This window comes from Podarcis muralis, chromosome 9 (assembly GCF_964188315.1).
Source record: "Podarcis muralis chromosome 9, rPodMur119.hap1.1, whole genome shotgun sequence".
Lineage (NCBI taxonomy): Eukaryota > Metazoa > Chordata > Lepidosauria > Squamata > Lacertidae > Podarcis > Podarcis muralis.
This window is the reverse complement of record NC_135663.1, coordinates 55,325,043-55,352,452: the sequence shown is the minus strand read 5'-3', so window position 1 is coordinate 55,352,452 and position 27,410 is coordinate 55,325,043. Positions and strand designations below refer to the sequence as shown.

The following is a 27,410-nucleotide window of genomic DNA, read 5'->3' as shown; positions in this document are numbered from 1 at the left end:
CTTGTCCACACCTCTCCATTCCCCCGGTATGCAGCATAATTAATCCAGAATGTGGCAGCTAGACTGGTGACTGGGAGCGGCTGCCAAGACTACATAACACCGGTCCTGAAAGACCTACATTGGCTCCCAGTACGCTTCTGTACGTTCTGTACTGTACGTTTCCTCGGCCCAGTATACCTGAAGGAGCATCTTCAACCCCATCATTTAGTCTGGACACTGAGGTCCAGCTCCAAGGGCCTTCTGGCGGTTCCCTCACAGCAAGAAGTGAGGTTACAGAGAACCAGACAGAGGGCCTTCTCGGTAATGGCACCCGCCCTATGGAAAGCCCTCCCATCAGATGTCAAGGAAATAAAAAAACTATCTGACTTTTAGAAGACATCTGAAGGCAACCCTGTTTAGGGAACTTTTTAATGTTTGATGTTTTATTGTGTTTTTAATATCCTGCTGGAAGCTGCCCAGAGTGGGTGAGGAGGCCTGGCCAGATGGGTGGGGTATAAGTAATTTATAAGTAATAAATTATTATTATCATTATCATCACCATCATGACTTGTGGGCAAGGAACGTCTACAATAAATCAGTGAAAAGCACTTTTACATGTTCACTGGGAGGGGAAGAACCCTGTCCTTAAACATGCATAAACTAGAGCACAATTTCCTGATTCACCTGATTCTAACAATAATTAGCCATTTTCAGATATTCAGCATGTATTCAATTAACACATTGTGGGGTAGGGAGACAGTGTCTACCCAAACATGCACACATTCCTTTTGCTATCTGAAAAGCTGTACATGTGGAAAGCTCTTCTCTACATATTTTGGAAACCTTGGAAAAGCAACGTGTCCTTCTGTGTGTGCGTGTTGCCATCTGAAAATGTACATTGTGAGTTAAGTCTGGGTTTTGATATTTGGTTCATCTTATGAACGTTCTTTGGCAATCAGCAGAAGGACTGGGACTCAGCCTTGAGGGAGCAATCAAATTCCAAAGAATGGTGTAACTTCACTGTGACTGAGGCAGTGTTTGTCAAGTCACCACAAGACTTACTTCTGAGCAAGCATGCATGAGAGGAATGTGCAGTGTAGCGGTCCAGCTCCAAGATCTGCAGCACTTTCTCGGTGTGGGCTGAGAGAAGCCACAAGATTAACTGATATTCATCTAGCCTCTCTGCTCCAGCCATGAGAGGCAGGACCTCACCAGCATTTGGGCATGCATGCCCGACACACACGTAGAAATACAAGGCTTCTATATGGAATTACTGAGTATTTGGTATAAGACCAAAATGTTTTGAGTAGAATGCTTTGCTTCTTCCAAGGGAGTATACTTCCTTTTTCCTCTAGACATGGAATGTATAGAAAAATATGTGAGGGAAAGCCTGTGAGGTTTCCTGTTCTATATGCAGGAATGCATATAGCATAGCAAACAATATGGCCTGTATTTATTATGGTGAAAATAGAATTTGGTATTACAGTAAAATTGTACCATTGTGACACAAATCCTGCAATGAAAATTTGTGGGTCTGGAGCATTGCTGACTGCAAGACGTGGAGAGAGTTGGCATATTGCAAGTTTATTTTTATTAGCACACATGCAGATACAATCTATCTATCTATCTATCTATCTATCTATCTATCTATCTATCTATTTTTACAACAAGTTTCATTACAAAAATATCAGTGCATAACTGCCCTTGATTTCTACTGTTCATGAAATGGAAAGAGAATTTTATAACAAAAAATCCATAAAACAGTTTTTATTTATGAATATTTAGAATAAAAGTTTGCTTCCTTTTCCAAGTCATTTGATCCACAGATAGTTTGATACAACGTTATCCATGATCAGAAATGTTACCCATAATCAAAAAAGAGTAAATGCATCAACCACAAAAAGAGAGCAAAAGAGGAGACAGATTTACATCAAATTGTCCCGGCTCCCAACCCAAAACATGCAAATAGAGGCTCTTACTTTTAAGTAAGAAGGTAAAGGTAAAGGGGCCCCTGACCATTAGGTCCAGTCGTGACCGACTCTGGGATTGCGGCGCTCATCTTGCTTTATTGGCCGAGGGAGCCGGCGTACAGCTTCCAAGTCATGTGGCTTTCATGACTAAGCCCCTTCTGGTGAACCAGAGCAGCGCGTGGAAACTCCATTTACCTTCCGGCCAGAACGGTACCTATTTATCTACTTGCACTTTGACGTGCTTTCGAACTGCTAGGTTGGCAGGAGCAGGGACCAAGCAATGGGAACTCACCCCGTCACGGGGATTGGAACTGTCGACCTTCTGATCAGCAAGACCTAGGCTCTGTGGTTTAACCCACAGCGCCACCCGCATCCCTCTTTAAGTAAGAAAGTAATCATTATTCAGGTGAATACTGTTAGAGGTTCAGCACAAGGTTCAGGAGACACGGTGCAGGAGTTTAAGAACAGGTCAAGAAGTTCTGAACTGGATGGAAGCAACAAATATGTCCCAACACCCCACCCGCCAAGCTTTTAAAGATGAGGCATTGTGCTCTCGCTCTCAATTTGATGCAAGACTACATCCTCTTGGTTTGGTGCCTGTCCAGTATGTATATAAGGACTGTAAGTTGTATAGAGATACACCTCATCATAATGGGGAAGACAGGGACCAGACCAGGTAACCTGTCAGCTTGCAGTAGATAGGCTGGTCTCCACGCCCTGGTCTTCCATGTTACGGTTGCTTATATTGAAAGTGGATGTGGACCAGACAGATTTTCAAAGGGAGAACTTCAAATCCTGGCCAGCCCAGGTCATTTTTCTGCTTATGGTAGAGCAGCAGGTGGTGCCTGCCCCCAGCCCAAATGAAGATGAAAAGTTCTTTTGGCACCTGGGGCAAAACAACAACCCACAGAAGCATCTCTTCCCAGCAGGAAAAATAACAACAGTAACAAACAGGAATAGCTAGCAACGTGCCGTCTTTAAAGATACCCAAAGTCTGTTGTCTGAGGTGGCTGTCTCACCCTACCCTGTAGTGAAACTCTTGAGAGCGGGGGTGGGGGAAACCATGTTGGCGTCTCTAGCACTTGTTCCAGAGTTTAGGGGGAACCTTGAGGAAATGGCTGCAATTTGTAGACGTTAGAAGCGTGTGTGTATGTCGGATATCTTAGGAGTGGCTGTCAGTTTGCACTTTTGACAACAATTAATTACTATCAGGCATGTGCCTTCCTTTGCTGGGGTAGGGGGACTCTGGACAGTCATTCCAATCCCCCCCCCCCCGTCCGATAGCACTTAAAACAATGCCTTTTTTCCGTTTGCACAGTTTTCAAGCAGAAAGGTACCGTATTTTTTGCTCTATAGGACGCACTTTTTCCCCTCCAAAAATGAAGGGGAAATGTGTGTGTGCGTCCTATGGAGCGAATGCAGGCTCCTTGGCTTCCGTGCTCCGGAGGTTTCGCGTTGCTTTCGCTGAAGCCTGGAGAGTGAGAGGGGTCGGTGCGCACCGACCCCTCTTACCCTCCAGGCGTCAGGGATAGCCGCCTGAAGCCTTTGGAGCACAGCACGAGTTCCCGCTGCGCTCCGCAGGCTTCAGGTTCCTTTCGCTGAAGCCAGGAGAGCAAGACTCTCCTGGCTTCAGCAGAGAGGGAGAGCTGCTCCGCGCCCCTTCAGCCAAGCAGGAGGAGAAATGGAAGGGCCTCCGTTTCTCCTGATGCTTCGCTGAAGGGGCACTGAGCAGAGAGGGGGAGAATTTATTTTTTCTTGTTCTCCCCCTCTAAAACAAGGTGCGTCCTATGGTCCGGTGTGTCCTATAGAGCGAAAAATACTGTATTTAAGATGCATGCAAAATTCTTCTCAGTCAGTAAGTCGAGCCTTGGCAGTGAACAACCCAGTGATGAGAGAAAACAGTGTTTTGTGGTTTTCTCCACCCATCCCCCCCACTGTCCCCCCCCCTCCACTGCAAATGTGTTTGCTGCCTATTATTGAATGCTGTTTTGTTAAATTAGGGAACAGAGAGTTTTTTATTCTTTCCCAGAAGTGCCCTTTCAGATTCTGTAATTGCATGTTCTAATCCCCAGGAAGTGAGAGAAGATCACTCGCGATTGGACTCCATGGTGCTACTCATTCTTAAACTGGACCAGCTAGATCAGGATATTGAGAACGCTCTCGGTTCAGCATCCTCGCCTTCCAGCACGCTGACACACACACGGAGGCACATACCTGTGAGCTTGCTTGTTTACTTATCTTTTATCCCAGTTGCATATTTACCTCTGCTGCTTCTTCCTCACCCTTCCCCTGAATGTGTACACACTATGCACTTAAAGTGCATGTAAAGCACATCGCTGCCAGCAAGGAAACATGGGAACTGTAGCATATCCCTCACAGGGCTATAATTCCCAGCACCCTTAACAAGGCACAGTTCCCAGGATTCTTGAGAGAGGGGTGAGCTTCAAATGAATTTTAAATGTGTGTGCAGTCTCTCCCTCTTATTCCTACTCTCGTTGGTCTTTCTGTTTCAGCACATGTAATTTCTCCTTTATAAAAAAAAATAAAAGGTGTGTATGTATGTGTGTTTGTGTGTCTGTGTCTATGTAATGTTCCATTTCCTAGCCTCCAGCTACTCATTTATTCCTTCTTGGCCTCTCTCCACTCTGGGAGAGTTATAAGAACGACTAAAACCAAAGCAAGTGAAGGGTACAAAATTCAAAAGATATCGGACTCCCCTGTCCCCTGCCAAGCTCCTCTGTGTGTTTTTTAAAGGCAATCAGACTGGGGTTAGAGACGTGCCAGCACAATGGTCTGATGCAATGGGTGCTGAATTTGCAAGAGAAAGTGCTGAAGTGTTGTGTTTTTTATTGGGTCCACATTTCAGTAAGACCCAGCGCTCCAGGCAAGGAGGCATTTATGGGCTGCTTACAAATTCTGCCTCGGTTAAAATAATATTCTGACAACAAAGCATTGTTTGTCTTTTTTAGATAGTTTTCTTCAATGGGAGTATATGTTATGATATTGGAAAGGATGAGGTAAAGCACTGTTCTGGCAATACACACACACACACACACACACACACAGACCGGTTAAAGAGCACTTTTAGGGGCAAAATCCTCTTTTCCCCCACAACTCCCCTTCATTTAAGTGATTCTGGTATGGAAAACATAGTGTTGTGTCATGCGTTGTTCACTAAAATTGCTAACCTATGCCCACTTGGGACGCAGGTGGCACTGTGGTCTAAACCACTGAGCTTCTTGGGCTTGCTGATCAGAAGGTCGGCGGTCATAGCTGTCAAAGTTTTCCTTTTTTTAAGGGAAATTCCCTTATTCCGAATAGGATTCCTCGCAAGAAAAGGGAAAAGTTGACAGCTATGTCGGCGGTTCGAATCCCCGCAACAGTATGCTCCCGTTGTTCGGTCTCAGCTCCTGCCCACCTAGCAGTTCGAAAGCACGTCAAAGTGCAAGTAGAAGGCAGGAAGGTAAACGGTGTTTCCGTGCACTGCTCTGGTTCACCAGAAGCGGCTTAGTCATGCTGGCCACATGACCCAGAAAAACTGTCTGCGGACAAACGCCAGCTCCTTCAGCCTGTAAAGCGAGATGAGCGCCGCAGCCCCAGAGTCATCCGCAACTGGACTTAACTGTCAGGGGTCCTTTACCTTTACTTTTTATGCACTCTTTCCGAAGAGTAAGCCTTATTGAACTCAGTGGGACTTTTGAGTAAATGTGTATGGGACTGCCCTGCATGTTATTTTAACCCTGTATTTTGTTTATCCCTGAAATAAGCTGGATTTTCAAAAAAACAAAATCACAGTAGTGGCATGTGGTAACTGAATTTATGAGATTTGCTAAGCCGCTGCTATATATAGATAAATTGCAATGAGATGGGAACAAGGTGGTAGATGTACTGTGGCATTTCAGATGGCAGGTGGAAATTACTTTTTTAAAAAATAAAAATGATGCCATTGACAGAAAATTCCTTGCAAGTAGAAAACTAGGGAGGGGGTTGGGCTAAGACTTGTCCTCCTTGTGTGCTGAGATTTTTTGCTTTTTTTCAAAATGGGTTAACAGCCAAAAAATAAACATGAAATCCGTATTTCCAGTCCAAAGTGGCAGAATCTATTCTACCACTTCCTGCTACGTTTATAGACCCATCATCAGACTTATCTGGGGCTCCTTAATAAGAATATTAGTAGCAATATTATTGTATATTATATTATTATATTATTATATTATATTATATTATATTATATTATAATCATATTAGTGTATACTACCCTATATCCATACGTCTCAGGGCAGTTCACAACACAAAGTTACAATATACGAAGAACAAAATACATAATAAAATTAATCAAAATAAAAACAATAAAAACTTTAAAATAGACAGGTGATAGACAAGCTTCACTGAAAAAATCTTGCCTAGATCTATTGATCGTCCTCTTAATGTGTGCTCATAAGCGAGAATCAGGTAGGTTGTCGATTGAAGTCTCACTTTATGCTGAGCAATAGGCCTGGCCATTGTGCTACAGGAACTTCATGCTGAAATCATTTCAGCATACAGAGGTGCTTAGGTGGACCGCTTGATGTGGAAAGGATTCTTTGAATGTGGGAAATGAAAAACCAACCAACCAACCAACCAACCAACCACTGAATTATATAAAGGCAGCTCATGATCTATAAACGTCACCTCTGTAACCCATCTTACTTCAGAACCAGAACCAGTAGAAAAGATGGCAGCCTTAAACATGCATATACATGTAACATGTAATGTTCACATTTCTGAATTCATATACCGCATTTTTCGCCCTATAGGGCACACCAGCCCATAGGGCGCACCTAGTTTTTTGGTGGGGAATAAAGGGGGGGGAATTATTTTTTCCCCAGGTGCGAGGCTGGGGCGGGGGAAGCCTGAGCTTCCCCCGACCCCAGCCCCCAGAACAGGCTGCTATCCGCAAGCCTTGGGAGCCTGGCGGGACTTCCTGCCGGGCTCCCAAGGCTTGCAGAGAGCTGCCCGAAGCCCGGGGTGTGCTCCGCTGCGCTCCCCGGGTTTCGGGCTGCAGGCTGCTGTCCGCAAGCCTTGGGAGCCCGGCGGGAACTCCCAAGGTGGGAAGTTGCGCCAGGCTCCCAAGACTTGTGGATAGCTTCCTGAAGCCTGGAGAGCGAGAGGGGTCGGTGCGCACCAACCCCTCCTGCTCTCCAGGCTTCAGCGAAAGCCTGCATTTGCCCCATAGGACACACACACATTTCTCCTTCATTTTTGGAGGGGGGGAAATGCGTCCTATAGGGCGAAAAATACAGTATATAGCCTTAGGCTAGAATCACAGTTACAATATGTAGTTTATATTCTTAGTTGTTTTCCATAGGAATTCATTGTGCCTAACTACATACTGAATTGTGGCCTTCCTCTGTAAATCAAGGATGGGGAATCTGTGGCCTTCCAGGTGTTATTGGACTACAACTCCCCCCATCCCTGATCATTGGTCATGATATCCAGGGCTGGTGGAAGTTTGAGTCCACACATTCCTCAGCCCTGCTGCAAATATTACAAAGAGCTTGAAGCATTGAGACATGCATAGCGGTGGGAGGGAATTTTGATTCGGTCTGCATTAATTAGTGAACCTACCTGATTCACAATTTCTGAAACAATATGCAAACCAAAACACATTTACCCTTTGAAATTCACACTTCTTTGAATTTTGCAATACAGTTCTCCAGTCAAGTAATTTGTAGAAAAGGGCATAAGGTAAAGTGTGTATTTATTAGTGAAAGCAATGTACCCAAAATGCATTTTCTAAAGGAAAACTGCTTTGCAACAATGTGTCTGTTAGGCAAAAGTGCGTACAGAGGCAATTTTAGGGGAATTAGAAGAAATATGCACTAAAATGCTGCTGGGTTTTCATAAGGAGATTTTTATTATTATAATTTTAAGCAAACTGATAAAGAAATGTGAGGAATTGAACTTAAGAGTGGAAAAAATAAAAATTGAGATAAACTAAAATTGACGGATTCCCCCATTGCTAGACATGGATGTTACCAAGTTTTTGTTTACATTGTAAGTTTTAAGAAACCACAAGAGGTTTCACCTGCACAAGGGTTCAAATGATGATATCACTCCAGCTGCATAACAATCTCCACATGGTGCTGGAGGTATCAGATGCTTCCAGAGACAAAAGGTGCGGACATAATCTGAGGTGTACAGGAAATACAAGGAGAAAACATGCCAGACTTCTGAAAAAACCTGGCTCGTAAACAAAGGATTTTTTTAATAAAAAACACACAACTTAATTTTTAGGGTGTTGCAGCTTTGATCTCAAAGTATATTACAGTGTCAGGGAACAGCAGTGATTAGATCATCATTATTTCTTAGAACAAGAATGTATAGGAATGTAGAGAAAGTTGCAAACTTTTTTTATAAAAAAACAACAACACCAATGTGTGATTTAATGTATTTCCTGTAGGTAATAGAATGGTAGCCACCTAAGGAATATGCACATCCCTTAAAGAGATTTGTCCTTCTTTTCTTTAAAAAGGATTTGGAATTGCATCCTGATTCTAGAGTGGACATTGCTATACTGAGCCACCAGCAAGCAAACGTACCACCCCCACCCTCTCCACCTCTTCCGCTGCCCTATGTTGCTGATCGAGCATCTTCCACGCCAATGACCGGTTCTGGAGCTAAACCAAAGGCTGGGGTGAGTCTTAAAATTATTCTGGTATGGTAGCATTGGTTGACGTATGGGGAGAATTGGGAGAACAAGTAGCCAAGCCCTGCTGCCTTTGGAATGTGGATTGCCATCAAGATCTTACGAGGTTCGTTCACATTTGCTATTTTGTAGAGGATAAGTTCCAGGGATGCTCCCAGTGAAAGCTGAAATTGAGTGCTTCTAAGTTGGGGGTGGTCACGGGAAGGCAAGTTCCTCATTTCAGCAGTTTCATGAGATGCTCCTTGCAGTGTCTGGTCATAGAAGACCAGAACATGAGACCTGCTGACAGAGAAGGTGGGTCTGCCAGCAGATCCTCCCAGTGGGAGTCCTCCTCCCTAGTAAGGGAGTAAAATGTTTAGCCTGCCAATTCACATGGCAGACCTAAGGTCAAACTGCATGTGATGTGAATGGCCTGTACTGTGCCTGTGTCTTTCCCCTCCCTTGCTTATAGCTTTTCCGGGAGAGATTTGCATTGGAGAACTGCTGCAAGGGCAATGGGTCAAGCTTGCTGCAACCCAAATCTCTCTCACGCAGAGAGCTGCTTGTGGGACTGAGGTGGGAAATGTGTGCCCCTCCAGAGATTGTTGATCTCCAGCTCCCATGACCCCAGCCAACATGGCCAATGATCGGGGATAATGAGAGCTGTAGTCCCACAACATCTGGAAGGCCACACAGTTTTGTTTTAGGAGATCAAACATGATGGGAGATCTCAAGTAGCATGCAGCTGGCCCTGGGCCAGAAATGTGTGAGCATTGCTTAGGTCAGTGGTTCCCAACCTTTTTTTTGGCCATGTCCCACCTAAGCATCTCTAAAATCCTGATGCCCCCCACCAATGACATATAATTCTTATTATTCAAAAAGTGAACTCCTATTCATGTGGAGGAAGCCTAAAAGGCCATTAACTGTTAATAACTCATTCTTGAATTGCCCCCACCCCTTAAAAATCACATTGCTCCCCTGTGGTGTGTGTGCCCCACGTTGGGAACCATGGGCCTAGGTGAAATGGAACTGAGCAGCAGTGTGACATCAAGAAGAATAGAGGGCAATGATAATAACTTCTTCTACTTCCTCCTCTTGGAAAAGACTTGGTGGCGTTCACAGATGTGCAGTGACACTCATCCAAAATGATTCAATAGGGTTGGATATGACCAGTTGTGTTGCTCTTCGTTCAGCCAAGGAGCGCTGGTTCCAAATGGTCTGGTTTCTGTTTAAATCCATTGGACGCATTTCCCAACACTGTCAAAACTGAATGCTTCAGCTGGCCAGCTGCGGAGGATATGTGTTGTGGAATGTTATCATGTCAAACTGAGTAGTAGAGAACAAGGTGGATTTTATGCTTTGTGTGCCAGGGGAGTATCTGTGTGGGTTACACAGACCACAGCAAAATGTATGACAGAGGTGAACAAGGGACTCCCCTTTGGACTAGGAACTCAACTGTTAGTGGATGCTCCATGTGACGATTTCTTGAGTTTTCAATTCTGATATACCACTTCCTGCCTATATTTTAGGGGTAAGGATCTCTGATGATCAAGCATGCTTATACTTGAATGCATGCATTAGTGGCTGTGGATTCATACATAGATAGAAGGTATATAAGAAGGTGCCTTAAACTGAGTCAGATCTTTAGTCATTCTAGACCAATACTGCCTAAACTGACTGGTAGCTGCTCTGCAGGGATTCAGACTCCCCCAGCCCTACCTGGATATATTGGGGATAGTACCTGGGACTTTGTGCATCCAAAGCAGATGCTCTACCAGCCACTGAGCTATGGATGGACTCTTGGAATTAGCATCTCAATAATTTCCACCATTAAAGATTATGGGAACTACCAAGCGTTTTATTACCTGTCAGGGGTGGCTTCTAACTGGAATATTTGGAATAAGATTGCCGCAAGAGAAATCTTTCTCAGAATGTATAGTTCTGTATATCTCACTGGCCAACCTGTATTTCATATCTGCTCATTGTTGTTAGATTTTGTACAAATTCTGAAGCCAGCCAAGGATCAATAAAAATGGATAAAAATGCTTTAAAAATAATAGCATTAGGAGCAGTAATGTACTAAGGTACCCAGCTAAGGATAGATTGGTTTGTATTTCCTGGGTGAAATGAGTAAGGACACTGAGGCTTGTTGGATAGTGAAAGTCAAAAACTAATCAAGTCCTAAGACTCCACAGCGTTTATTGCAGTTTTCAGTCAGAAGTGAATTCAGAGTTATAACTGTCCCAAATTACCCTCAATGTGAAATTTAAGAGGAAATATATGCGTCTCCCATAGCAAAACCCAACTGGGGAAAAATCAGGTCTACAGAATCTAGTTAGTTCAGCCCAGTAGGATTTTGTAGGTCACATCAAGCATGGGTTTCATTATTAATTAATTCGTTGCATTTATATTCTGCTTTTCTTCCATTATGGATTTTATACCTGAATGTAAACATACATAAGGATTCCAGATGGTCTCCCATCCAGGCACTGCCAGATCCATATTTAGCTTCAGCATGATTTCTGCATCGTATATCTTCAAGCTGACATCCTAAGATGTCATTTGTTGGCAGAACCAGGAATGAGGAATGGAGATGAAAGTTTGAGCAAGTTTCTTAATGGAAAGTCCAAGGCTGCCCACGCTTTTTTCGTATCAAACTCCATGGTTCAGCCCATCCCTAGGCTACTTGGGCCAAAACTCATCTGCAATTTAGAATCCCAGCAGCCAAAAAACACTTGTTCCAAATGATCTGGTTTGTGTTTAAGTCAATTGGAAGTTCTTTCCACCACTATTGAAACCACTAATCTGGCATGTCTTATTTAATACCATGCAAAAGTAAGTTGAGCCAGACAACTCAGATCATGAAAAGAATCAAAAGGGGAGCTGGAAAGGGTTCATCAAAAAATTGGATGTCCATCAGTGGCTACCAGGTAAATCAAGCAGAGCAACAATGTGGAAATCTCTTAATAGAGTCTCTTATTTATTGGAGTTTATTCTCCATTGCTATCTTAAAAATAATAAAATAAAGGTAGATGGCTACTGGGAGCTTTATTTTATATACTTTTCACCCTGGAAAGTTGGACTATGTATAATATGCCCACTTAAGATATTTTATTTCGTTCTTGTGAGCTGCTATTGTAATATTTTTGAGACCAGTGGGAGACCTTTTTTTAGAAGGGTCGGGGAATGCATTTATTAATTAATTTTATATAGAAAACAGTGGAAAGTCTCAAGTTATATGAGGGAATGGATAAATATAATACACTGTTAACTCATGGTAAACTGTAAGATAATAAAATGTGATTTGGTAAAGTGATTGATCTTAATACTTTAACTTCTGTGTATAAATCATTTTATTCGGAGTAAATATTAGGTGCCTATAGGGATGCGGGTGGCGCTGTGGGTTAAACCCCAGAGCCTAGGACTTGCTGATCAGAAGGTCGGTGGTTTGAATCCCTGCGAAGGGGTGAGCTCCCGTTGCTCGGTCCCTGCTCCTGCCAACCTAGCAGTTCGAAAGCATGTCAAAGTGCAAGTAGATAAATAGGTACTGCTCCGGCGGGAAGGTAAACGGCATTTCCGTGTGCTGCTCTGGTTCACCAGAAGCGGCTTAGTCATGCTGGCCACATGACCCAGAAGCTGTACATCGGCTCCCTCAGCCAATAAAGCGAGATGAGCACCGCAACCCCAGAGTCGGCCACAACTGGACCTAATGATCAGGGGTCCCTTTACCTTTAGGTGTGCCAAAAACAGATAGTATCAGAAATTGAAAAATTGAGAGGTATTGCATCACTAGATTCCACAATCAGTTTCTGGGCTGGGTGTTCCTCCTCCTGAGCAGCTGATAGACCTGGTCCATGTTGACACATACAGGGGCCACATCTGCACCAAACATTTAGAGCACCATAATACAACTTTGAGTCATGGATTCCCCCAAAGAATCCTGGGAACAGTGGTTTGTTAAGGGTGCTGAGAGCTGTTAAGAAACCCCTATTCTCCTCACAGAGCTACAATTTCCAGAGTGGTTTAGAAATAAATCTCTCTTTCCAGGAAACTCTGGAAATTGTACCTCTGTGAGGAAATTGGGGTCTCCTGAGAACCCACAGCACTATGATGGAGGAGGTGTCACCAAAATTCTCTTGGGTGATAATTTGACTTGATATCCCAACCAACAGACCAAATTTCTGTTCCATTTATACAGAGGCTGTGTGTTTGTGTCTTTAAGTACATTTAATCTGTTTTCTGTTCATAGTTCAGTGCATTCTTGTTGAAGTGAGCATACATACATGCATGTACAGCAGTTTAAGATCATAGCAGAGGGTGTGAGTCAATTTCACTGTGGCTGAGGTGATGGAAAAAAGGAAAGCATTCACTCTGTGAAGGCTCATTCATATGTGAATGTAATTCTGATGTGTTGCATCTCGCCTGTATCTGGAAGCTAAGGAGGTATTTCACTGTGGCTGCAAAAGAGGCGCACCACCACAACATGGCTGTTTGGTGTGGAATGTGCTTTGGGGTCATCTGTAAGTTATTGATTTCATCAGTTCAGGCTTTTATTTGCCAGCCTCTGACACAGACGCTGATTTCTAAACTTTTAACTATACATTTGGCAATTGTAAGCCACAGAGGAATGTAAATCAGTCTGAAAACACAACAGTCAGCAGTCCTTTCCCCCAGTAAGTATGAGAAACATGAAGAAAACTAAGCTAACAAGGAGAAAGGGGAAGGAGTTAAGTATGCCAGATGTCACTGTCTGCTGGAGAAACTGATGTCACCCTCATCTGGGGGCAACCTCCATAGCCGTCTACTGCATCCAGCAAAATGTAAAATGTCCAAGTGACAGTCAATCTGCAGTTTAAAATCTTGTAACTGAGTATTTAAGGAGTAGCAACAAGCAGGAAGCCCACCACAAAATACTTGTCTTTGACTTTTGCAATGGAAATTGGCTGAGATTTGTATACAGCTGTGGAGAGGGGGAGGGAAGACAAGTACTGGCAATGGAAGTGAAAGGCTGTCCATTTTCTGTATTAATTTAATGACATAAAGAAGCATTCTGTATTCAAAGGATATATAATTACAATTGTATATTCTAACCCTCCCATATCTATCTGTTGGTAGCATTTGCCCAATTCATGGCTCAGCGTTCTTAAAATAACAAGCAGCCTTGTTCGACGAGCCCATTCCTACAGATGTATATCTGAAATATATTCGGAGTCCTGTAGTGATTTCATGCTCTTTATTGCAGCTTGTAAAACAGTGATTGAATTGCCCCCCAAACCTCAGGCTTTTATATACATTATTTACACAATGAGTCCCGTCTGATTGGCTGATTCTGCTTCCCTCCTGGAGCCTGATTGGTCTTTTCCTGCAGGCCAATCAGTTGTTGCATTCTAGGATCCTACTTGCCTATTGTTCTAGGATCCAAGCTTAGTACATAACACCCCTCCCCTCTAAGTTCCCGTTGCACCCAGAAGGTGAACATTCATAGTCGTTGAGGTATCCCAGTTGCCTACGTATGCGTTGTGGTCTCGGGTGTCTCTCGGTAGAGGTTCCTGGTTCCGACTCTTGTTCGGAGGCTGCCAGCTGTGACGGGGCTGTTGGGTTGGGCGCCGCAATCCACTCGGTCGTGGTTCTGGTTCCTGTGGCTGCTCGGACTTCCCAGTTCAGCCTCCCTTACCCGCTCCTCCTGCTCTATGGGCCTCACCCTTCTGCTATCCCCTTGGGATTCCTCTGTCCAGCCCTCTTCGCAGTTTCCCCCTGGGAATCATTGCCATAGTTGATTGCAGTGGCGGCGTCAGGCTTGCCCCCCACCCCTCTGTTAGCACCTCGTACGACACGGGGCCAGTCGCTCTGGTGACTGTGGTGGGTACCCATGCCGGGCCTGCCCCGAAGTTCTTTGTGTACACAGGGTCACAGGGTTGGAAGGTCCAGGGGTTCCTACCTTCCCCCACTGCTGCCTTGTCATGGGCCCTGTCGGGGTGAAGGTGGTCCAGTCTTGTTGTGAGACGCAGGCCCATGAATAGTTCCACTGGGCTCCTGCCAGCCGTTGTGCTGGGGGTGCTATGCTGGGCTAGGAGAAATGCAGCGAGGCGGTACTCCTAGTCCCCTTGTGTCATGCAGCGAAGGGCACATAACAATATCTTTAAGAAATTTAGGACCTTTGGTGAGTTTGTTATTGTTGATCTCTGCATCAGAGAACTCAATGCCATTTCTTTCAGCTAGCAATTGAGGTGTTGATGAAGAAGCTCAACATAAACATGGGGCAGGAATCCTTTCAATTTAAAAACAACGCTTTAGACTGCTTCCATGGGGACAGAATGCAGGAGGCTATATCAGCCCTGAGTTCCTGCTGCAGGAGGGCACTGCAAGACTCATAGCTGACTGCTGAGACTTTTGCCCTAGTTCAGGCAATCACATGGCATTTTGAGGGAGAGAACCTTTGCGGGGGGGGGGGGGCTTAAATATTCTCAGACTGACTTGCCTTCCAAAGCATGCATGCTTGCACAATTATGTTGCTACCTGTTAAAGGTATTTGATGTAGTCCAGCTGCAGTTAAACACTGTGAAGCTGACTTGATTTCAGTGGGAAAAATTACAATGGACAATTACATCACTGCCACTGTTGGGGTGTGTGTGTGTGTGTGTGTGCGCACGCGCGCATATGAGTGTGTTTGCTTGTTTTTGCTAGGTGCTATTTTAATCCAAAAAGCTTTAAAAATTGTGTCTATGATGCATACATGATTTGAATGTATGCATAATAGACTGTTATTGCATTAAGCAAGGTCATCTTTCTCCACCAACAAATATTAGGGTGCTTTCTGCAACAGATTTTCTTTGTCCCACATATTTTCTGTGAATTTTGTGCTATAAACCTGAAACGTCAATATGCATCTCAAGAATTAAAACATCAGATGAAATACACACAATAACAAGTAATATAGTAATATAGCAGCAAGCATTAATATACAACTGAAACGTCTCATCAGCTCTCCACAAAAGCCTGGGCAAAGGTAGTGCCCCCCCCCAAAAAAAAACCACAGCCAAATAATGTCAGCACCAGCAATATCTCAAGGGCAAGGGAATTCCACAACTCCAAAAAAAAGACTATACTCTCTGTCATCATACTGTAGGTTTTCCCTGGCAGTGGGATGGCAAGAAAGACTCTCTTGCAGATCTCAATGCATGGGCAGGCTGATATGGGAAATGTTGCTCTTTCAGATAACTAGGTCCTCAGTTATTTAAGGCTTGGTAGCACATACAACACCAACAGTTTGGCCAAACAAACGTTCAGTGGATTTTATAATGCAAACCAGACCAATCTTTATTTAGTTATGTTACTGATATATTCCTTTACCTTTCAGAAAGTCTTATAGGGAAGCTTAGAAAAATATATTAAAACACTAAAAATCTCAGTGACAATAAAATCAGCAATGAATCTTTGCAGCAAAAAGGATTTATAAAAGCAAGTCAGCATCTACAGATTTTCATTTGAAAAGATGAATGAATCAGCCAACCCAAAGCACCTAGCAGATTAACCTCAAAGATCTTTCCCACTGCAAAAACTCCTCCCAAATTTGGAAAAGACTGCCAGATGCAGATGCATCTGTCATCATTCATATGACGCAAAACGCAGCATCTACCCCCTGGTCTGTTGCTACACTCTGAGCTACACTCAGTGGCGGAGAACGCTCTTCACATGTAGAAATTCCCAGGTCCCATCCTGCCATCTTCAGGGAGGGCTTAGGAAAAGACTCCTGAGAGCAACTGTCAGTTGGAATCAACAGTGCTAAGCATTGATAGACCAAAGGCAGCTGGCTTCCTGTGTTCCTATCTGCGGCAGAAATGCAACCTGGTTGGCCATAGCCATCTGTTGGGACCAGTACCGGATTCGGCATTATGTTTCTTGACACAGCTGTAAATGTGTTTCAGGGCCTCTCACTTCTCTTGGTATGGTAATCCATTGCTATCTACCTGGGACTTCTGGGAAATAACAGGGCAACTTTGGTTTGGTACACACACACACACACACACAGAGAGAGAGAACTTGCTCTTAACTCCATGTACCAATCAGATCAAGAACCTCATTCGGTATCCATCTCATACTAATAGATCATTTAGAAAAATAAGGAGAGGAAGATAAAGTCCTGCCCAGAGATGAATGGTTGATGAAGATGATGGACTACGCCGAAATGGTGGAAATGACCAGGAAAATCAGAAACTGGGAAGACAGAAACTTAATAAGGAATGGGGAAAAATGGACAATTTACTTAAGATAACACTGTAAACAACTAAAAACTTTGACAGGATTTGAGTAATGCTTGTAATGTATTAAAAACTAAGGTAAAAATGGATTACCTTAAGAAAAATAGACAGAATATATGATGCAGTAGAAAAAGTTTGATAATGGAAACCATGGAGGGGTGGAGGGAAGTCTAAGAATTCAGGGAATCCTAAATGTTGATGATTATGATTAATGTTTGAATTCAAATGTATAGTGGAAAATTGAATAAAAAAGATTTTTTTACAAAATAGAAAAATAAAGAGAGCACTGGACCAAAATACTTGTCAGATGGGGGGAAAGGTGCTGAACCCAGACAAGAGCAGAAACAAACATAACTGAAGTAAAGGAAGTGACAGCAGAATGGAACACAGAAGAATATAGCATTGATTAATTCACCTGAGAAGGACACCCTGGTTGGTGTCAGGTGCTGCTGGAATCTATGTGTGGCTGCCCCATGTGGTGAACCACTGAACTGCAGGAGGAAGCCATCTCAGTGAAGAATCATTTAGATTTACTGTGCCCACCAAGGCTGACCACCAGAACTTTCTGGGCAAAAGTGGGCTCCCTTATCTAGTTGGGCCTTGCTGGAACAGCAAGGTCTTCCTAAACTCTGGTACGTTGCTGACTCCTGACTTGTTCTTCCTTTGTTCTTTGGTTCTGACTCTTGGCTTATTTCTGGTTTGTCCTTTGGTCCTTCCTTGCTCATCAGCTGTGACCACTAGCCTGCATTATACCTCCTGGTTCCAAGTCCTTGACTCATCTCGGACTCAGGCCCAAGAAACAGGCAGATAATGTAGAGCAGGAAGGAGAGGTGGGCACTGTACCTTGGAGGTGTCCCCTGAATAGGTGCAGTGAAACTGAAACCTGGATAAGCTCATTCTTTGGATGGTTGTACCACTAAAGAAAACAGTACACCTGTATTGCTGTGGTGACAGAATATTCAAACCATGCCAATTTCAAACATAACATGGTATGGTTGTATACAGCCTGTGAGTATTGCATACAGAAAAGCACGTCGGAAAGGAAGTTTCTTTGCAGCCATTTCAGTTGAGATGTACGTGAACACTTATGAAACTTAAAATATTGGCTTAGTAGGGCCACTCTGCATTCTAACCATAGCATATAGCCTAGCTTTCTGTTGGGTTCAGTTAACTCACTGAATGCTGCCATCTACTGCTCGCATCAAGAAAGTCTATGGTGTACAAGATACAAAAGCAGACAGAAAGGATGAGTTACATTAAGGATCCCATTTCAAAGTCTGTTTTAATCATTTTCTTAATAAACCACACATCCCTGTGCATGTTTAATTGGAAATAAGTCCTAATAAGTTCAGTGGGACTTACTCTCAGGAAAGCATTCATCAGATTACAGCCTCTCTTAGTAAAATTAATTGCTCAGACAATGACTAGAATTAGTGGGGAAATACCCATTAAAATATGCTTAGAAACTTAGAAAATATGCTTAGAAAACTACATGAAAGCAGAAAGAGTTAAGTGAATGTCTATGGAACAATTTTCTGTTTTCCCCCCAGTTAAGGGTGATTGATATTACATGCAAAAGTAAACTGAATAGCTTCGTTCTCTTCCTGTACTCAGCAGAATCTCCAAGTTAATTATTATGTATAAAAATTTATTTAACCTTTTTATCCATGTGTTTATAATACTTTGGTTGGACTTCACTTGTTTCCAGTTGACAAAATACATAATAGAAATAATCGGTTATGTCCAGTTAAATTATGCTCAGAGTAACCTCGTTGAAATTAATGGATCTAGGTTAGTCATGTCCATAATTTTCAATGAGTCTTCTCTGACCCATTCACTTCAGATAGTTCTAAACAGGAAATAAGAGGTATAGTTGGCAGTGACAGTGTCACAATAGTAAGCAAAATACACACACACACACACACACACACACACACACACACACACACACCTCCAAAGGTCTTATGTGCTGGTTCACAGATGTGTTTCATCTGGTCAAACAATGAAATAAAGCACCGCCAAAATTTTCATTCAAAGTTAAGCAATTTCTTTTTGAATAAATAAAATTTTTGATTGCTCCCTTCTGCTTTGAATTAGGGTCATCCCTTCATAAGAAACAGGTGGCAGGATTGTCTGCCATTCAAGTTTCTGTAGGTTGTTTGATGAATAAAATCTAGCTAGGAAAGGCAGCTTGGCATTGCAAAATGTCAGCAGAAGTTTTATTTCCCAAAACTGAACAAGTAGTGGTCTGTATTTCATTTAAGCATCTAGAATCTTTTAAAAAAATATTGAGGCAGATAAATGACTTGCTATCCATATGACAGCTTTAATAACTCTACTGATGTTGTGTGGAAGTTTTTGATGCTACAAAATTAACCCATGAATTACAGCAGATTTGGGGGACCTATGGTCTCCAGATGTTCTTTGGTGCACTATATCTGCAAACCCTGACCGTTAGCATGCAATCTAGGGCAGATGAGAGTCCAGCCACATCTGGAGGGCCACAAGTTCCCCACTCTTAAATTCAAGGATCAACAAGTGGTGCAGTTGAGTCTAGCCACCTCACTAAGCTTGGCCATCCTTGCTGCACAACGTTCAGAATTTAATGGTCATGAACACAGCATATATGAAACCATGTATCTAAGATCCAAAGAATTTAAGGCATGGATAATAAAATATACTTTAGCTGCTATCCTAACCCCACTTACCCACTGAAATCAATATGACTTATGTCTGAGTAGACATGGTTAGGATTTCACTGTTAGTCTGCCAAGCACCAAGAAAGCTTCTTAGATGCTTGAGGTTGTTATTTGTCCTGGCAAATTGTATTACATGCAACACGGCACTGTGGCATCAATGTGATAAGCAGTCATGACCCCAAAATAAATAGCCAGGCTTCTATAACAAACTCAGGCCCTGATCAGGCATGCCCTCCATGAGTTCTCTCCATGTAGGAACGGGAAAGTGGTGACATGTCTAACAGTTCCTTCCACCTCACACCAGTCTCTGCACATAGAGCACAAAGATCAAAAGGGGGAATCTTTGAATAATCAGCTGAATGCACTTAAAGCCCTACACATGAGCAGGAACCCTGTATCAGTAGGCTCTCATTCACATGGAAGCTTCTGAGTCAAAGATTTACTCTTCAGGTCTTATCACTCAAAGCCTGAAGGTCAGTCATGGAGCCAGCAGCGATGCGGACCAGGTGGGGTGCGCTAGCACATGCAAACCCTCCCTCCATACATTCCGAGAACTTATGAAAGAAACGCCTGAGTGTGTTTGACCAAAAAAATTGCACGGGCCTTGGGTCCTCTAATAGCTTTTGCTTTCTTGACTCCTAATGCGTTCCCAGCTTCCAATCTCAAGTCTCTGCGGGTGTTATTAGTCAGAAATCAGATCTGTCAGATTAATTTAGAATTCAATATCTTTACTAAGTTTCAGGTGTCAGAGAATATAATAAAACAGGAAAGAAAGCCCAAGCTTTTCAACAGTTTAGAGAGAATGATTAATCTTAAATGAGGAAGGGCAGTAGTGTGATGAAATTGACATGAAGGAATAAGTCGGATGGCTAAAAGGGGAGGGAAATCATAGCAAGGCAAATGTTGTTATATCAGCAGTCCAGATTTATTTTATTTGTGTTCCGTCTTTCTTTCCATCATGGAACTTGTGGTGTACATGGGATTCCCTGACTGTCTCCCATCCAGACTCTGACCTGAGACCCACTTAGTGTCAGTGTGAATGCTGAATCTGTTCAATAAGAGAGAAGTTCCTTCTCTCTCTCTCTCTCTCTCCCTCTATATATATATAAAGTTTAAGAAATATGTTGCTATTCATTGGCCAGAACTAAGAAAAAGTATTACAGTGGTACCTCAGGTTAAGTACTTAATTCATTCCGGAGGTCCGTTCTTAACCTGAAACTGTTCTTAACCTGAAGCACCACTTTAGCTAAGTGCCTCCCACTGCCGCCGTGCCACCAGAGCCCGATTTCTGTTCTTATCCTGAAGCAAAGTTCTTAACCTGAAGCACTATTTCTGGGTTGTAACCTGAAGCGTATGTAACCTGAAACGTATGTAACCCGAGGTACCACTATATTATTGCCAGTTCTAGCAGCAATCTTTAATCCAGAGATTCAGTTCATATGGCCACTGGTGTTGGGATGCCGGCCACACCTCAGAGGAGTGGCTCACAGTTCAAGAAGGACACTGACAAACTGGAACGTGTCCAGAGGAGGGCAACCAAAATGGTCAAAGGCCTGGAAACGATGCCTTATGAGGAACAGCTAAGGGAGCTGGGCATGTTTAGCCTGGAGAAGAGGAGGTTAAGGGGTGATATGATAGCCATGTTCAAATATATAAAAGGATGTCATATAGAGGAGGGAGAAAGGTTGTTTTCTGCTGCTCCAGAGAAGCGGACACGGAGCAATGGATCCAAACTACAAGAAAGAAGATTCCACCTAAACATTAGGAAGAACTTCCTGACAGTAAGAGCTGTTCGACAGTGGAATTTGCTGCCAAGGAGTGTGGTGGAGTCTCCTTCTTTGGAGGTCTTTAAGCAGAGGCTTGACAACCATATGTCAGGAGTGCTCTGATGGTGTTTCCTGCTTGGCAGGGGGTTGGACTCGATGGCCCTTGTGGTCTATTCCAACTCTATGATTCTATGATTCTATGAGTGGACAGGTTGGGAGGTACTAGAACCTGGAAGCTTGAGGGATAGCAAAGAGGCAGAAGCAGGCAGGTGGTCCAGGCAGGGTGCTGAGGTTTCCAGTTTGGATGCAGGCTCTGATGGAGATGACAGAGGGGAACCAAACCCTGCAGCTGCCCCACAGATCCACCCTGACAGCTTCTCTGCCGATGGCTCTCTGGTCCCACTTCATGCCCTGGTGTTGTACTTGGCATCACTGTCCATCCCAGCATCAGATACTTCATTGCACGTGAGGCGCAGCCTAGGAAATTTGAGAAGACATCCAGATTTGCAGCCGAACCCACCAGGTTCAAGTAAATCCAGCTTCTGCTCTGGTTTGAGTCCAGTACAGGCAGAGCCACAAATATGCTGCTAGGCTCTGCCTTCAGTGGAATTTGGTGGCATATCTAACAATTTCCTGATACATTTACCTCCAGGCAGACTGTTACCCACAGCAGAGGACATAATTGAGTTTAGGGGGAAGTTTACAAAAGCACTGCCATGGTTTGGAGAACACGATCTTACAGACTTTCAGAATGAGTTTTTCCCAGTTTTCATTGATGTTGAGGTTTCCCTTCCTAAGATAATGAAGAAAAAAATTACAGTCACTATGCCGCAATTTAGCAAGACTGAAATCTGGTCTGATTAACATAAGGCAATGAGAAGAAATCCAGAATTATCCGAGTGACACTGGACACATCAGCCAAGAGTTTTTTGGGCAATCTTCAAATGTCAGATTAGCCAAATTCATCTTGAAACATTATTCCAACATGTTTGATCATTCCCATAGACCTCCATGAATGACAGCACAAAGCCACTTACATGTTAACTACAGAATAATCCACTTTTTAATCCTGTTCAGCCATGCTGAATACAATAGCCGAGAAAAGTTCCCCACCCCCACCCCCCGTTCACAAGAATCACAAAGCGATGCATACTAATGAGCTCTGGAAATTGGCTTCATTAGCTTAATAAATTCTTCCATCTACCTGCCAAAGTTTGACAACAAAACTTCTATTGATATGGACTGCAAAGTATTTTAGATGAGGAAATGGAAAATTCTGTCATTCTAATAACATTGCCAGGTTCAGATCTGCTGTGAGCGTCAACACTGGAAAATCCTATCAATGTTGTAAATATATCCATCTCTCAAAAGAAAAACTGAACATTAAAATTACATATGCATGCATGGGGTTTTTGATGGATTTCTATTGGGAGTTAAGAAAGTTGTATCTGTACACAGTGTGTGAATTTGTTGTTATGTTTAATTCCTAAAGTTATTCTCCATAAGGTATGTATGGGGAAGGTATGCATGCAGAACGTCCAGGCATCTCCAGAAAGAAGAATCAGTGCAGACTGTAGACAATACTGAGCTAGATGGACAAATTGGTCTGATTCAAAATATTATTTTTTTTTTAAATCATATTTATTGAAATTTCCAAAATACAGAAAATAAAAATAAAACAAAAATGAAATACATTTGAAACCTTACTTTCATTACCCACTTTCTGGGACTCCCCCCTCCCCCATCCCTACCATATTCCCCTTTCATAACGTTGGTTCTACAAGCTCTCACTCCCAATTTAAAATTTAATTTGTTTAACCCAATATTCAAATTTAAATTTATACAGTCATCATCATTACCTTAAATAAAAATCAAAGATTCTCTCCCCAAGGTCCACCCCATTTTCCTTCCACGAATTCCCTTTTTTTTAATAAAGACGCCCCAACAAAGTATAGAAACTATATAAAGATGTAAAAGATAACAAGTATATAAAAAGAAAAATTCAGCAAATAGTTACACAGCCTTTGGATTCTAAATCTCCCCCCCCCCCTTCCCCGGTTTAAATTCCCCATGTCCATCAGTCTATCTGTTGTCTGCCTGGAAATCTTAGATCCATAATCAGATTTTCCCCCAGTTCCTTGCCAGTTTTTTTTTTTAAGTTATTTTTATGGTGTTTAACTTCAAATCTCCAATCCAAAAACGGCCCCTAAGGGCCTTTAGTTTCCTTGGTCTTTAAGGCTCCCCCCCATTGTTCTTTCCATGTTGTAGTCCAGTTTCTTGTCTTGTTCCGCTGCTAAAACGTCCTAATTCAGAAATTTAGTAGCTCTACAGGGGTTGTTGTTATTCAGGAACAAAAACTTACGTTCAGTCCCTTCCTTTCTTCAATAAAAAATTCTATTGTCTCCTTTAATGTAAACACCCCTGTAGACAAAATACTATTTCAGTTTTGCAGCTTTTCAGGAGATAACAAGTCCTGTACAATTCCAAGAGTATTTTTCCACTTACGACCATCTTTGTAATGTCCCAAAACCCCTCTAGGGGGATTGTGGTAACTTTGTTTCCTCTGATCCAAAAGTCCGAATGTTGTTCCATGTTTTCGACATTTTATATCCAAATCATAGCAAATTGTAATGAAATTAACTAGCAAAGTCCTCATAGCAGAGTCCTCTTTAAATTTTCCGACTCTGACAGCTACTTTGACAGCTGTCAAAGTCTCCGTCTCTTTTCACCAGGCTCTCTCACAAATCGCCCCGGTTCCCAGGGGGGGTTACGTTTTCCTTCTCCCTCCACTCTTCTCCTCCAGCACAGTTCTTGTAGTTTTCCATCGTGGAATTCTTAATTTTTGTCAGACGCTTCTTTCTAGACCTTGGTTACCCAGTCCTTGTTTTAAAATGTTTACAGTAGGGAGGGGGACTGACTTCCTTTTTGGATCCCCCCCCCCCGCTCGTGCCAAATCCGAAAAAAGATTCCTTTTTTTCTCCTTTTAAACCCGGTTTCCAAATTACTCACGGGTTGTTGTTAAAAGTCCGAATTTTCAATGGAAGAAGTCAGCGCTCTCCGCCGGATGGCATGCGGCTTCGCTCGGCAGGGAAAGCAGAGGACTCAAAGCACCACGCCACTCCCCGGCACCCGATCTGTAGCCTTTAAAAAGGCTCCTTCACGAGTCGGGAGGGCGCTAACGGTACCAGCCGAGTCACCCATGTCCACGGGCTCCGTGCCCGTGGTTTTTAAGGGTCCCCGCGTCGCCGGCGCGGTAGGACCCAGCCCCTGCCGAGCAGGCTCCCTCTGGAGCTCGGAGGGAGTCCGCCATTCGGCGATGGCGCCAACCCGGAAGTCCTGGTCTGATTCAAAATAAAGCAGCTTCCCTTGTTCTAAAATCTATGTCCTTAGAAAGCTACACAGTAATATGCAGAGTGTGGGGAAATAAACATGCCTGGAAATTCAGAAGTGAGCAGTTATAATATTGTGACACATGCTGGTGGTACTGTACACTTCTGATTCCACTGCTAGGTTCCATTTCTTATTCCAGGGTTTGGTTCCAGATGCTGAAATGTCAATACATTCACAAAACGCCCAACTCAGAATGGGCTTCCATTCATTTCAAATTAGGAGGTGGTTGCCACAATGGCTTCTCTTGCACTGAATAATTGAGAACCCCACATGTGCAAACAATCTAGGCGTGTATGAGAAGCACATGGATAGGGGAGCTGGTTTCTCATTGTTTTAGAGGTTACCATAATTTTCGGATCATTGCAAACTTGTTCTTCTGCGAATTACTGTGTTACTTAACCACCGAAAGTGAAGAAACTTGCAAAAAAAGTGTTCTCACATACATTTCTGGCAGCCATTGTACATTTTTCTATGTAGCCACTGGTGTAAAGGTTGTCCTTACCGAAGACGTGTGTATTAAAAAAATAAATATACAATGCACTGATACACATCAGTGAATAAAATATCCTTGACATAAAACTCACAGTTGGGCAAATAAAAAAACAGCAAACTGGGTGGCCAGAGTCAGGCAAGCTGGCTGAGGTCCGTGAGTCTAGAACCTAATACAGTCATACCTCGGGTTACAGACGCTTCAGGTTACAGACGCTTCAGGTTACAAACTCCACTAACCCAGAAATAGTAGCTCGGGTTAAGAACTTTGGTTCAGGATGAGAACAGAAATCGTGCTCCGGCGGCACGGTGGCAGCAGGAGGCCCCATTAGCTAAAGCGGTGCTTCAGGTTAAGAACAGTTTCAGGTTAAGAATGGACCTCCGGAACGAATTAAGTTCATAACCAGAGGTACCACTGTATAGATTTGGAACAGTGGTCTGCAGAGGGACATAGTTCAGAAGACAATAGTTGGGAAGAAATGGGTGGTGAACAGCTAGGAGAAGAACTGAGAGAGAGAGAGTTAACAAGACAGAGAGTTAACAGAGTTAGCCTTTTCAGGTTAAGAACGGACCTCCAGAATGAATTAAGTTCTTAACCCGAGGTACCACTGTACTCTAATAACGCTAATACATATCATCAAAAGGTGAAGCTTTCATACAAATTATAGGAACATTGGAAGCTGCCTTATACTGACTCAGGTCATTGGTCCATCCAATTCCATCCTGACTACACTGGCAGTGGCTCTCCAGCGTTTTGAGTTCCAGGTTTCTCTCCCAGCCCTCTGGAGATGGCAGGAATTGAACCTGGGGCTTTCTGCATGCAAAGCAGATTCTCTGCCTCTAAGCTACATCCCTTCCTTGTAGTCAAAAAGAGAACTGGGAAGAGTTAATTTGCCAATGCTTCTAAATGTCTTTCCAGTCTGTTCCTCGGCTGTGCAAGTGAATCAGAGTTGGCGCGCTGTGCATCTTTGCCACACACAGCCAGGCCACATTCTTTCTTCGCAAGGCAAGCTAGCCGTTCAGTGCCAGCTATGAGTGAGGTTCGTTATGATGAAGCTTAGCAACTGGGAAAGTGACGTGTTGTTTCAGTGTGGGGGGGGGCTACTGAAAAGGATAGGTGTTTAGGAAACAAGCCAGAGAGAGAGAGAGAGAGAGAGAGAGAGAGAGAGAGAGAGAGAGAGAGAGAGAGGATATGGTGAACAAGGACGATTTTTTCTGGATGTCTAGTGACTTTTCCAGCTTCCTTTCCCCTGCCTTGTTCAGAATCTCATCAGATTCCACAGTTCAAATGTGACAGAATCTGGAACATTCCATTGGCTCCAGGGTCATTACTCCTCAGTACAATAGGCCTTAGCATATACATATGGATAGGTCTCTACAGTGGTACAGTACCTCAGTCTACAAATAGACCAGTTAATGAACTATTCTGTATACGAACTCCGCAAAACCGGAAGTAGTGTTCCGGTTAGCGAATTTTACCTCAGTCTACGAACGGAAGCTGAACGGTGGAAGGGCACCAGCGGCCTCATTAGGGAAAGTGCGCCTCAGTTTATGAACGGCTTTGGTTTATGAACAGATTTTCCGGAATGGATTGAGTTCGTAAACCAAGGTACCACTTTATAATACTTTGTACTGATGTCGCTGCCATTGTCTCTGTGTGCCAGAGAATAAAAACTAAGTTTTAGGTGTCTAATTGCCTACAATTATGTCCTGAATATGGAGAGGCTTTGCATAGGTGTGTAAGTATTCTGACCCCTCCCCCCTTTTCTCCTGCTATTACAGAGGATATTGATTCAAATTGATCGGAAATGTTAAACGGCAGAGCCAGCAAGACTTTGCTGTGTCACTGAAGGTTCTGGGGATGCTCTGCAGCCGTGTCAAGCTGAGATGATTGTTGCTTCCGTTCAAGACAGCAGGGCTGTCAGCTCCTTAAGAAAGCACCTGAACTTTTGCTCCCTATTTAGTCTAGGTAGCTTAACGTCTTCCAGTCCTTCCTTATGCCTCGCTGAATAGCCTTGTCTGGGTTCTGCTCTGCAGTTGTGCTGGAAAATGTCCCTGGACACCTTTCAAATATTCATGAAATGTATAGCTCTTCTTCCCTATAGGCCTCGCTTGAGACAGCACATTTTCGCTTCGACAGACAGATGCAAGCATAACAGTTCTCTTCTGGGGCGACTCTCACAACCACATTA

The 27,410-nt window shown here is 43.2% G+C and overlaps 1 protein-coding gene across 4 annotated transcripts in view; it reads left to right on the top strand.

Annotated features, from left to right (window-relative positions):
* Nucleotides 1–27,410, top strand: part of DLC1 (DLC1 Rho GTPase activating protein) — a 264,415-nt gene that overhangs the window by 56,338 nt on the left and 180,667 nt on the right. For 3 of the 4 annotated variants that reach the window (XM_028745177.2, XM_028745179.2, XM_028745178.2), the window contains exons 3-4: nucleotides 4,022–4,165; nucleotides 8,464–8,625. In XM_028745177.2, coding sequence (XP_028601010.2) covers nucleotides 4,022–4,165; nucleotides 8,464–8,625 — 306 coding nt within the window. The remainder of the gene's footprint in view (nucleotides 1–4,021; nucleotides 4,166–8,463; nucleotides 8,626–27,410) is intronic. The other variant, XM_028745180.2, reaches the window with a different exon arrangement.